The following is a 13,987-nucleotide window of genomic DNA, read 5'->3' as shown; positions in this document are numbered from 1 at the left end:
TGTGTAGATCAACATATGAGAAATATGGAAATACGTGCTTGGTGGAGGAAGGCGATCGATAGGAACGACTGGAAAAACATTCTTGGGGAGGCTAGGACTCACACAGGGTTGTAAAGCTAAAATGATGATGTGTTCGTGACTTTCCTCTGTCTAAGTGATTCTGTTGCTACGTTAGTTATGTTATTTTTGAGTTTTTCCCAGCTTTCCTCGATGTTATCTAATACTTATTTCATGCCCAACAATCTTATCTGATAGGGCGCGCGTTGTAGTACAAATTTAACAAAGGCGTAAATGTAAACGGTGTTTAGATAGTCAGTATAAGATGTGTTGACGACACTGTACTGGTAGCAGACACAGATGTTGGTTTACAGCCTTTTTTGGACCGATTTAGCAAAACAGGTGAGGATTTTGGAATATGGATCAACCAAAAGAAAACAATGGTAATTCAGAGAAAACAGAATGCACCCCTACTATTCATAGTCAATAAGACCGTGCTAGAATAGGGCAAATAATACAAATACTTGGGATGCTGGATAGAGAAATAAATTCCAGAACCCACGGCTGGAATAGCTTTATAAAACTGAGGGGGCTTTTTTAGATCCACATATTAACATAAATCTTAAACTAAGGCTAACAAAATATGATCAGTCTTATTGTGCCAAGTAGAGACCTGGACCTTAAAACAACAAGTCTGAATAAATTTGAAGCTTTTGAAATGTGGCTCTATATACGTATTTTTAAGACACCATGGACAGAAGAATGTGCAACGAAGAGGCATTCATGATGAAAAACTGATCTAAACATCCAAAAGAAAGACAGCGTAGCTAGGCCCGGTATTCCGTAATCCAAAGTACTACATTCCACAGTTTACAATAAAAGGTCCAATGGATCAAAAAATAAAAAAAAAACTTTCAGGGTAACGTAATATTTGAAACTGGACAGGATTAGCCGTCGAAAAATTAATCAGAACAGTTGGAGACAGGCACGAGTTTGTCATTGTAATCGGTAACCTCCAATAATAGTTTCATCAAGTTTTGAAAATATGTATTTCATATGTTGCATATTAAAGAAGTCAAAAGAGTTCTCACACATTATAGTGTAGTATTTCATGTATTTAAAGTCTGGACTTCTTTGTCCAATGCTGTTGTAAAATTACATTATTTTTAGATATATTTTCTCCCAAAACTGTATCTCGCTGTCTTTAAGAAATTTCAATGAAAGTTGTTTTGGGACATTATGAATTATAACTAAGTAACATACAAATCCGAACACCCGTTATAAACTATTTTATTTTAATAAAATTTGGTATATAGGCTTATCTTAAAGCTATACTTCTTTCTATGATGTCATCTGTCGTTTTCAATGGGAATTTTTTTTGTTTAATGTCTTTAACAGCGTTTATTTCTTCGATGAGTGAGACTACATTTTCTGTAATTGCAAAATCAATTCCCTTCGTTTTTACTAATATTTTCTTGATATTCCCCAATATTACCAACATTTGCATAGTTTATTGTTTTAGCTATATTGTTTTTTTTGTCAAATGATACCTTTTTGATCAAGACTAATTTCAATTTTAGCCATATTATTATGTCACTGCCTATGAAGTCACCATATGTAGCTAGTTTTTTTTAGTCCTGGTTCCAATGCTGAAAATCGCGTCCTATTCCCCATCTCATATACTTTTTTTTATGTCCATCAATGATATACACTCCTTAAATGTAAATATAATAAAAAACGAAAATTGTTTATAAAATGTAATTATATATTTACAGTAAAACATTAAATCCTTTCTAACGAGTACAAAACTTTGTCTAGATGTTGTTTCTAGAACTACAATTTTTGAGCCCTCGAAAGTTAGTGCGGGTTTTACGGCACCCGCTGTGGCCACGCTTATGGAAGTCACTGTGAAAAGTAATGTTCTTAACTGTTATTTGTGTTTCATTGCTGATGATGACGTTAATTTCCTTTATGTTTTTGTATGGGTTTTCATATGCCCACCTCCTATGTACTTTTTTTAATAGAAGGAATTGTTCACATTGTATAGATTTTGTTGCAGTAGAAATCCTAATAGAGCTTCGCCTCAGTTGTCTCTTCCTAGACTGCCAATTTTTCTACTGCTGTTTCTGAATGATCAGTTTTTGCATCAACTTTTGGCATTAAAATCGAGGCATAAGATTGCAAATTGTGTGGATTCATCACTCAGTGCCAGATGATCAGGCAAATTTTCAAATTCATTGTCAGTATGTTCTGTTGTGGGATCATACACTTGGATAATTTTTAGAATATACTTAATACTAAGCATCATGATTAGGTACATATCCCTGGTTGAAATACCTTTGATGCATATTATATTGCATAAATCTTTTGTGTACATAACAGCCCAAATGATTTCAATTTCACTTCCTATATTCAGAATTCTAGAGCCAGGATTCTTGTAAGATCTTACAAACATATTTCAAACAGAAGAAGTGGAATAAGTAATTAGTGTACATTGTCAAATGTCAGTCCTGATCAAAAGTTTTACTCCTATAGAAGTGAAGAAAGAAATAAACGAACTCAACTCACAAAAGGCTCCAAGTTATGATTTAATCTCAGCACAAGTGGTAAAACAACTTTCTCACAAAACCATTAATATGCTAACATTTATATTTAACTGCAGGCTAAGCTTATCATACTTTCCAAAAATATCGAAATTCGCTGAAATCATTATGATTGTTAAGTTAGCAAAAAAGCCCAATGATAAAATAAAATCTTATCGGCCCATCAGCCTACACCCAACTGTAAGCAAAGTTTTTGAAAGATTGCTGCTAGAAAGGATCTATGCAGGTCATGAGTTCCTAACATTACTACCAAAATATCAGTTTAGTCTTCAGGAAAATCACTCCACTCCCCAACAAAACCATAAAATGATAAATGAAATATCAAAATGACTTAAAGAAATACTGCGATGCTATATTCCTAGACATCTCACAAGCCTTTGACAAAGTCTGACACAGAGGTCTGCTTTACAAAGTAAAAATAGCACTATCTAATAACTATTTCCTCCTACTTAAATTCTAAAATTCTACAGCGGGTAGCGGGTAGGAACTCCTTTGGACAGTCCTACTAGGGAAAGTGAATCAGTGTCCCTGCCCTCCGAAGATTCCAGGAGTTTCCTGACCTGGGAAACTGGTACCTGCTTAGGGTCCCTTGTCCAGGGTCACGGATGAAGACCACAACGGTATTCACGGCGGAGAAGAACATCTTCGGCACCGTGTGTATGGCGGAAATGGCACCCCCGATGTTAGGGTTAGTATAAAATTAAATGTAGCGTCTGATCCAGAGTGGACGGCTACAAACAGCGTCTGACCCAGAATGGGCGGCTGCCATCCCCCCCCCCACTTTTATCATGGCGAATAATAAAACAAAAGGAAATGGTCCCCAAGTGGGTAAGAAAATTTCTGAATCCCACACCTCAAAGGTCTGCCTCGCGGTATCTGGGGGAGGTAATAATTCGCTTTTGATAGATAAAAACAAAAACCCACTAAGACGAACACAACATAAATCAAAAAAATCCGTTAACCTGTCAATAGGGACATACAATATTAGATCAATGTCTATGGATGAAAAAGTACATGAACTGAAAGAAGAATTAACAAACATAAAATGGGATATCATAGGCCTATCAGAAACTTGACGAAAAGAAAAAACCGAATACAGCTAAAATCCGGTAATCTACTGTATTATAAAGGAAATGAAAAGAATATTAAATTTGGAGTCGGATTTATAATAAATAAAGCTATAAGTAAGCATGTCCAAATTTTATCAAAGGAATATCAGATCGTGTAGCCTATGTCATACTTAAAATAAGAAGAACCTCAATTAAAATTTTCCAGGTATATGCCCCCACCACAGCTTATGATGACGAAGATATCAAACTATTTTATGAAGATATATCAAAGGACATGGAAGAACATAAAAATCCTCTTACACTAGTAATTGGAGATTTCAATGCCAAACTGGGTAGAAAACTAAACAAAGAAGAAACTAAAATAGGAGATTTCGGGAATAGTCAGAGAAATGATAGAGGTGCTACTTTGATGAACTACCTAGAAGAAAAGCACCTATATGCAATGAACTCCTTTTACAAAAAGAAGCCCCAACGAAAATGGACATGGATCAGCCCTAATGGATCCACAAAAAATGAGATCGACTACATACTGTCCACGGAACGATATATCATTAAAGATGTAACAGTCTGAACAGATTCACAACAGGTAGCGATCACAGGATGGTCAGAGCAAAAGTTAGTGTTGACAGTAACTATGAAATGAAAAGAAAAATAATTAGAAACTGGGATCTAGTAGATAGAAACAAACTAGGGCAATATAAAGAGATATACAAAGACCTATTAAAAGAACAACTTACCCAAAAATTAGCCAGTGATGATAAAGATATAGACGAAATAGACAACATACTTACAGCAACAATGATTACATCAGGAAAAGAAATAGCAAAAAAGGATCTAAAAAAGAACAACTATATATCAACAGAAACAAAGAAGCTTATGAATAAAAAGCAAAAAAGGATCTAAAAAAGAACAACTAGAAATCAACAGAAACAAAGAAGCTTATGAATAAAAGAAGGAAGCTGAACGAAGAAGGCGAATCTATAGAAATCTATAGAATATGTAGAAATCAATAAAAGAATAAGCAGAATGATAAAAGAAAATAAGAGAAAAGAACAAAAAATAAAAATAGAAGAAGTAATACAGAACAACAAAAATATGAAATGCTTAAGACCGAAATTAGGTAAGCGTGAAATAAACAAAATAAAAGATGTAAACGGAATACAAACAAACATTAAAGATGACATCATAATTATTATCCACTATTTCTACTCAGAACTATATAAAACAAAAAAGGAACCACCAGAAGAAATTAAAAACCAACTTAAGGTTAAAATAAAATATGTCAACTCAGAGCTACAGCCAGAAATAAGCAAATCAGACATAACGAAGGCATTGAAAGAAATGAAAACAACAAATCGCCTGGAAAAGATGGAATAACTGCAGAGATGTTATCCATCATGGTTACGCCAGTCATCAATTAGAATGTCTTTCTTGGTAGTGTGAAAATAAATCCACGATCATCGTTAAGATTTGATGATATTTTTAAAATTAAAGTATTCAAGTCGTTTAAATATACATTTAGCTTTGTGGATTTGTGAATATTTCGGGAATATTTTCGAAATTTTTTTGATTTTTACCGAACCTAACCTCAAACATGAAATGTAATGTGTGTAAGCAAATTAAAGTTAAAAACAAAGATGTTTTTGACTGTGATGGGTGTAATGATGCAATTTGTAAAGAATGTGGCGAATTAACAGCATCTGAAGTGAAAGTCTTACAACTATCAAGCCGTGTCATGAAATTCTACTGTCTCAAATGTCAGAATGGAGAATCCATAAAACTTTATCAACAGTTATTAAAAACTAAGGAGGCATCATTAGAAGACAAGGACACAATCATAGACTTACTGAAACAAGAAAATGAAGTCTTAAAAAATGAAAGTAGTACTAAAGAGCAGTGTGACCAAAGGTGGAAATCAAATAACGATCTTAGTTACAGCAAAGCAGTGAAAAAACAAAAAGAAAAAGTCATCATAGTAAAACCAAACGACTCAAATCAAACAAGTGAAATAACCAGAAAGAATATTGAAGATAAAATCAACCCATGCAACTTGGGAGTTGGTGTTTCAGAAGTTAAGTATATTAGAGATGGAGGAGTTGCTATAAGATGTACGGGTAATGGAAAAGAAAATGTACAGGATGTCTGTAATAATATAAAAATGACATTGGGCCAGTCCTATGATGTAAAAGTACCTGAAAAGATGAATCCCAGAATAATAGTGTTTAACTTAGATAAAAAGGATATAGAAGATGAAGATCTTCTAATTGAAAAAATTGTAGTACAAAATGGTATAACAACAGAACCAAGTGTAAGAGAACTAAAGGTAATCCATACTATGAAAAACAGAAAAGGAATGGTAAATATTATATTCCAGATGGATGTGCATACCTACGAACGCATTAATAAAAATGAAAAGTTGCATATTGGTTGGAAGAGCTATTTTTTTAGAGAAAGTGTAAATGTTAAACAGTGTTACAATTGTTGGAGGTTTGGTCACTTTGCAAAAGAGTGCAAAAAAGAGACGCCCACTTGTCAGCAATGCGCTGGTGAGCATCACGTAAAAGACTGTAAATCACGTATAGTTTGTTGTGTAAACTGCAAATATGCAGAAGAAGTTTTAAAAATCTCCAATATTGATTTGAAACATAAAGCATATGATAGGAATTGTGAAGCCTATAAGAAAGTAGTAGAGCGATTACAAGAAAAAATAAGGTATCCTGAATTATCACATGGTAATTGTAAAATATAGCAATCAAGTCCAACCATTCTGTACCTAAACATTCAAGGATTTAGCACACATAAAACACAGTTATCATGGATTGCAAGTCAGAAAAAGCCAATTATTATGTGTTTATCGGAGACCCATGTTACCTCAGATTTTGCATCAAATGAAATAGATATTGATGGCTACAACTCAGTTGTTGGTTTTTCTTCAAGTAGACATACAGGAGGAACATCAATTTATATACAAAAAAGGTATCGTTATAAAGAAATTATTAAAGAAGAAAAAAACAAGAATATATGGTTAACAGGAATACAAATAAATATAGAAAACCAGAAATATTACATCTATTGTCTGTACCATTCACCTAGTGCAAGTCATGCGGAATTTTTGGAGGAGTTGGATGCGTTTTTAGATATCATTGAGATTGATGCTATCTTTGTGATATTGGGAGACTTTAATATAGATTTGGCAAGTATAAACTTTTACTCTATGAAATTAAATGATATTATTATTAAAAATGGTACCTATCAGCTAATAAACGAATACACAAGGATTACAAAATCGACATCTACTAGGATTGACCTAGTACTTACAAATCAAAAAGACATTAGTTGCAAGGTGCTCCCAACTCCAAAGATTACAGATCACTCGATAATTGTAGCTGATCTGGGTAGAAACAATGAGACGACACTTACAAAAACCTATAGAAAGTACAATATAATGGATGTGACAGGATTTCAAATGAAACTTATGGATATGCAGTGGCCGTCAAGTTCCTCTATAGATGTAAGTAACAATGCTGATATTCTAATAACTAATGTATTGTCTGCACTCGATCAGTTTGCTCCAGAAAAGTCTATTAATATGAAGGATGTTTGGGGAAATAAATTATGGTGGAATGAAGACATTGCGAAAGAAATTAAAAAAAGAGATCAATATTACAAAAAGGCTATATTTACTAAAACTGATACTGACTGGGATGATTTCAAACAACAAAGAAATAGAGTCGTAGCATTAATCAGAATTACCAAACAAAATTATTATCAGGAAAAAATAGATGATTGTAAGAACGACCCAAAAAGAATGTGGAAAACATTAAAGGAGCTTGTAAACGGCAAAAAAAACCATGAAGCTAAAAGTGAAATAATATTTGATGGTGGGGGGGTTACTGGTAAAGAGATAAGTGAAAGATTTAATATATTTTTTCTAGACAGTGTAAAAAACATAGCAGATAGCATTATTTCAAACAAAACCCACCAAGAAATTTGTAGTTCAATAAATGTCGACTGCAAAATGGAAAAATTCAAAATGTTAGAAATGAAAGATTTAAAAAAACAAATGAAAGAAATGAAAAACAAAGAAAGTAATGTTGATGGTATTACAGTTCAAATTTTAAAGAGTTCCTTTGAAGTAATAGGCGACAAAATTTTGCATATTATAAATGGTAGTCTAGAAAGTGGCGTATTCCCAAGTAAATGGAAGAGAAGTCTGGTTGTACCAATTGAGAAGGTTCATGGAACTGTTAAGTGTGAGGAATTTCGACCCATAAATATGGTACCACCATACGAAAAACTGCTGGAATTATGTGTAAATGATCAAATAGTGGAGTACTTGGAAAGCAATAATGTGTTAACTAAATTCCAAGCAGGGTTTAGGAGAGGAAATTCCTGTGAGAGTGCAATGCAGACGGTTTTGTTTGACTGGAAGGGTGCGCTGGTGTGCGGGAAAATGATTGGTGTGGTTTTCTTAGACTTTAAACGTGCATTTGAAACCATAAACAGACAACTGCTATTGAGAAAGATGGAAAGGTATGGCTTTGGTGAAAAAATTATAAAGTGGTTTCAAGAATATTTGACTGATAGAACACAAGTGACAAAATATGGTGCCATTTCATCGGCTCAGACATCTCTGTATGGTGTGCCACAGGGAACTGTGTTAGGTCCTACTCTTTTCATACTGTATATAAATGATATTGTTGATGTTGTTAAAAAGTGTAAGGTACAGTTGTTTGCCGATGATACTGTGATATATGCAATAGGGGATAAGGTAGATGAAATAATCGATATAATAAATGAAGAGATATGTAATATATTAAAATGGCTCGATAATAATTCCTTAAGTCTTAATGTAAATAAAACAAAAATGATGCTTATAAAGAATAAAAATTTTAAATTAAATAACATAATAAAAGATGTAAAAATTAATAATATTGCTTTGGAGAGAGTGGTTCAGTATAAGTATTTTAACCAATATATTGACGACAAAATTTGACGGATACCAGTCGAAAGAACACGCTGGTTTTAGAAAGGGATTCAGCACAAGTGACCACTTACTAAGTATGAAAATACTTATAGAGCGAGCAAATGAATACCACATTCCTCTATATATAGCGTTCATAGATTTCGAAAAGGCTTTCGACAGTGCCGAACATTGGGCAGTGAAAACTTCTTTGATTAGCAGCAGAATTGACCACAGATATTCGGAACTAATATCCAATATATATAAGGAAGCCAAAACAACAATTAAAGTATATGAAGGAACAAAATCAATACAAATAAATAGAGGCGTGAAACAGGGTGATACAATATCACCGAAACTTTACAATCAGGCTCTGGAAGATATTTTTAAAAGATTAGAATGGGAAGAAAAATGTATAAAAATTTGTGGACAACGCTTGAACTATCTAAGGTACGCTGATGACATCGCATTGATAACCGATAACAAAGAAGAATTATTTGAAATGATGAAAGAACGGGACATAGAAGCTGGAAAGATAGGCCTTAATATGAATTACGGCATAACCAAAATCATAACAAATACAGATGAAGACATCACAATGAGGATCGTTAGAAATAGAACAAGTTCAGGATTATATATATCTGGGTCAAACTATAAAACTTAACAAAGAAAACCAAACAGTAGAGATAAAAAGACGAGTTAGACTGGCATGGGCGGCATTTGGCAAACTAAGCTACATTCCTAAAAAACAAAAGATATCCACAGCATCTTGAGACCAAAGTATACAATCAATGCATACTCCCTGTTCTCACTTATGGTTCCCAAACGTGGACATTTACAAAAGCAAACAAATGGACAAAATCATAAAAACCCAAAGAGCAATGGAAAGACAAATGTTGCACATAAGACTAATGGATAAAAACAGAAACGAGTGGATAAGAGAGAAAACAAAAGTGAGGGATGTTAGACAAGAAGTTGCAAAATTGAAATGGAGATTTGCAGGACACAATATAAGACAAAAAGAAGACTGATGGAACAAAATTCTTATAAGTTGGAGACCGTGGGAATATAAACGAAGCAGAGGAAGGCTCCAAATGAGATGGGCAGATGATATCAAGAAGCACATGGGCTCTAGGTGGATGACTATAGCGACAGACAGAGAAGAATGGAAAAGGATTGGGGAGGCCTATGTCCAAAGATGGACGGAAGAAGGCTAATTAGATAGATAGATAGAAATCCTACATATCAAATAGATATTTCTCTGTAAAATTCAATGACCAACAATCAAACATCTGTCCTATGAACTCCAGAGTTCTGCAGGGTAGTGTACTTGGACCGCTGCTTTTACAGCTTCTATGCAGCTGATATACCAGAGTCTAATAATACTAGGATCACTTCCTGTGCTGATGACGTAGCAATACTAGCTGTAAATGAAGATCCCATACAAACCTCATAAAACCGGCTACATCATCTGAACATACTCAGTGATTGGTACACAAAAGTAAACAAAACAAAATCAAGTCAAGTAAAATTTAGCAACCTCCATAACACATGCCCACCTGTGAGAATCGACAATGTAAGAATACCAACAGTAACAGACACTAGATAATACCTTGGCCTCCATCTTGACCAATGTATCACTTGGCAGAAACATATCCAGACCAAAAGAAGACAGCTCAACTTAAAATTCTGGCAAATGTATTGGCAGTAACACATTTACTTAATACTCTGTAATGATGTAGATTGTAAGTAAACATAGTTATAAAAAAACTTCCTTGATCATTTACTCCTACTCATAGTGATAGAGAAGATCAAAGACTGTATATTAAACAACATTTGTTTTTGTTTTTTGAGACACAAATATATTCACAATTTAAGAAAAACTTTTATCAGAAGAAATCTCCTAATATATCCATAGAAAAATTACTTACAAACCTTGTATCACTAATTACATATTGTAATAATTGTACTATTTAAGAATGTTAAGAATCTAAAAATTCAAGACTTTATATTGAAGCGATTCAAGAATAAATATATCAAAAAATAAGACATCATATGGCTTTTTGTGGTTTTAGTTTATTAATGTGCAAATCAAATTATTAAGTTTAGTATAAAACTGGTGTTTATAATAATTTTTTAACTGGATTTTCCTAAAACTTTAACAAAACCATTCAAATATATCGAGGTCAAATATGAGAGTTATGACAATCATTGAACAAATAAACTAATGGATAATTAATACAAAAGTTTCGCAGCATAAATGATAACTTTCAATTGTTAGTAAAATATTAAACATGAAGGCAGATATATCCATAATCAGGAATAGTACCTAATGGTTATTGTTGCAGTATCAATAATGATCCAGCATAGCCATATTAGAATGTTATTACATTAACTTAACTTTTTTGCTTGATTTAGAGGTTTAAAATACCATTCTTCTTCATTTTAAAGTTTACATATTTAAATAATTATGATTTCCATACATTTGGAGATAAGACAAGCACTAAATCTTTAAATTGGCGATTTTTACGTAAATACACTTATTACTAAAATATAAATTCCAGTATCGGAAGAAAAGTTGTATTAATGTAATTTTCTTACAACTTTAAATATAAGTAGAAAAAACTAGTACTGTTATACAGATTTCTGTTTTTAGCAGTACACTTTTGCAATATATTTATTTTGCTGTTGCTCACTGTTTATTCTAATAAAAATGTTCCTTATATACTTGTTTAATTCCCAATAAACCTAATTTGATAAAAGTAGCCAACTTATATAGTCATAATTGAGTTATTGGTGTAACTTATTTGAATTTTATATGATACTTAAAATTGTATAGTGTGTTTAGGTATATCATGTTCTACATCTACTGATTTTTTAAGGATTTTATCATTTTTATCTCAATTGGTGAACCTTTGTCTCTGATTACCTTTAGATATACTCTATAACTACTTTTAGTAGCCAATTATGAAAAACCCAATAATTTCAAATTTTTATTTCACAATCAATGTAACCTGAAGTATAAGTAAAAACTATAATTTTGTTTTTTATATTAGCTTAGGGAAGCAAAAAAAAAATAAACAACACACAAAAATATCATATAGATTGCCATATTTTTATTATAAAGAGGGAGATGACTTTGAACTATATTTTCATGTGATTTTATTTAATTATATTATTATTTAACATAAAAGCAGAGTTGAATTAGAATTCTGGTTCTTTGGTATAAGAATTTACTGTCAAATGATTTAAAACATGATACCATTTGTTAATAACTCAAAAACTGACTATAATTATTCCTATATAGAAACACTTTTTTTACAAGTGTGAAAATTATTTGCTTGAAAAATGTTCCTTCAATAATACTCTTCTTTTACTAATGGCTTATAGGTCAACATATTTATCAACACAGATCAGAATATATTGTTTCTTAGAATCAAAATATGGATATTTTCATATGGATATATTATTAACAGTAAGTTGAATGTCTAAAAGAAATATTATTTTAAACATTTTTTTGGGGAATAGCTATACTTGTCTTTTATTAAAATGTTAATAAAGTTTATTGGTTAAATAATAAATTGTTCAGAGAATTAACAATATTCAGCTTTTAAGTACTTTTTTTGAAAAATGTAAGTCTTTTGGACTATCAACCTATTTTTCAAATGCGTTGGTGAGTTACCTACATTTTATGATAATACAGTTCTAAAATATAACTGATAGGATTTTAATGAAAATGATTATCTGGTATATTTTAAAGTATATTTATTTGTTGTGTAAATGGACGTATACATCTTCAGTAACGTATTTCTGATCGATTATTATGCATACATTCCAACTAACTATAGAAAAACTGGTACCGGATTAAAAACACCAAAAAAGTACATAACCTTAAAACTTTTAACAATTCCATTTTTATTTTTCCTTCACGTTTTGACTAATAAACTAGTGAATACTAATAGCCACAGTTTTTCACAAAGAACACTTTAAAATAAAATACTAACCGATAACTTTTCCCAATTCGTAATCATCTTTGGTATTTGGCCAAGGCACTGAAGTCTGACCCGAGCTGGACGCCATTTTTCTTGACAGGAGGTTACCGAATGACTGCTTAGCTACTCTAGCGTACCCACTGAGAGATAAGTGATCGCACGTCGTAGCTTTCTGCCGAAAGATGCCAGGGCTGCCTTGAGGAATAATTTCCTCGGAAATCTTTCTAAAAAATAGATTAAAATAAAATAATTTTTTCGTTGGAAATGATACTAAATCCAAATACATGTAAGTTATTATATCAATAAGTATCAAATATAAAGTACGTGCCTCCTAGTTCCGGGATACGGGAAATAATACATTGGCATATAGGGCAGTCCTTAGGGTAGGGATCCTGGCCTGTACAGAAAAATGTAAGCGAGTGTGAGGTAATACCACAGTTTAATCAAAGAATATAGATAAGCGTCTATATTCTTTGGTTTAATGCTAAATAATTCTTTTTAAGCAGTGGTAATGATAATACTGCACTTTGGTGGTGTGTTATGTAAATCGTACAGGACATAAGTAATGCTGATAGAACAGGCATTCAGGCATCAAATGTCTGAAATTCTTCTCAGGCCATAATAAAAAAAGAATAATTATAACAAAAATTATACTTAAATTTCCAGGTGAGAACTACTATTTCAAGGGGAACACCATTACAGAATAGAAAAATAGAATAGGGTATTGGAATCTAAGAGGTCTTCTCACAGAATTTTAAAACTGCCATAAGAACAGCTAGGATGAATGGAAATGAATGTTGGGCAGTTAAAAAGAACAAGTAACTGATCAGTGTACTAAAAAAAACAGGATAAAATTTAGAATAAGTATACTAGGGAAAGTCTAAGGGTGGCCCCAATTGATGGGCAGACTAAAGAACATGTGGGTAGAGACCTTTAGGCAGGACGTCTCGGTAAAGGAGATTGCTATTGGTATGACCAACGATAGAAACTCTGAAGAAATGTAAATGTATAGGGAAGCCGATCCAGCATTGGGATAAAGGCAAAGAGAGTGATGATAATTTTTAAGTTATCAATAATTATTTTGGTCAAATAGGTAAAGTAAAACTACCTATTAACGGCCAATACAAATTCGTGATGTAAATCCGGCCTATTCAAAAATTTGAAATTCTTTTGTTAATACGTTTAAGTTGGTTAAACTTAATGCTACGGCGCGTGTGTATCCTAGCGAGAAATTTATTGCGCCATTTTTTATGTATAAATGGTGGGGTGACCTGTTCTAGCTTTTGTTTTAGTCATTTTGATTTAATCAAGCTACAAAATCAGTTCGAGAGCAGTCGTCAATCCTAAATGTTTTAGGTAAGC

The 13,987-nt window shown here is 32.5% G+C and overlaps 1 protein-coding gene across 1 annotated transcript in view; it reads right to left on the bottom strand.

Annotated features, from left to right (window-relative positions):
• The window catches only part of LOC140447689 (serine/threonine-protein kinase OSR1-like), a 186,302-nt gene that overhangs the window by 96,191 nt on the left and 76,124 nt on the right, over positions 1-13,987 (bottom strand). The window contains exon 3 of the mRNA XM_072540486.1: positions 12,638-12,849. Coding sequence (XP_072396587.1) covers positions 12,638-12,849 — 212 coding nt within the window. The remainder of the gene's footprint in view (positions 1-12,637; positions 12,850-13,987) is intronic.

This window comes from Diabrotica undecimpunctata, chromosome 8 (genome assembly GCF_040954645.1).
Source record: "Diabrotica undecimpunctata isolate CICGRU chromosome 8, icDiaUnde3, whole genome shotgun sequence".
Classification (NCBI taxonomy): Eukaryota; Metazoa; Arthropoda; class Insecta; order Coleoptera; family Chrysomelidae; genus Diabrotica; species Diabrotica undecimpunctata.
This window is presented reverse-complemented; position numbering and strand designations above follow the sequence as displayed.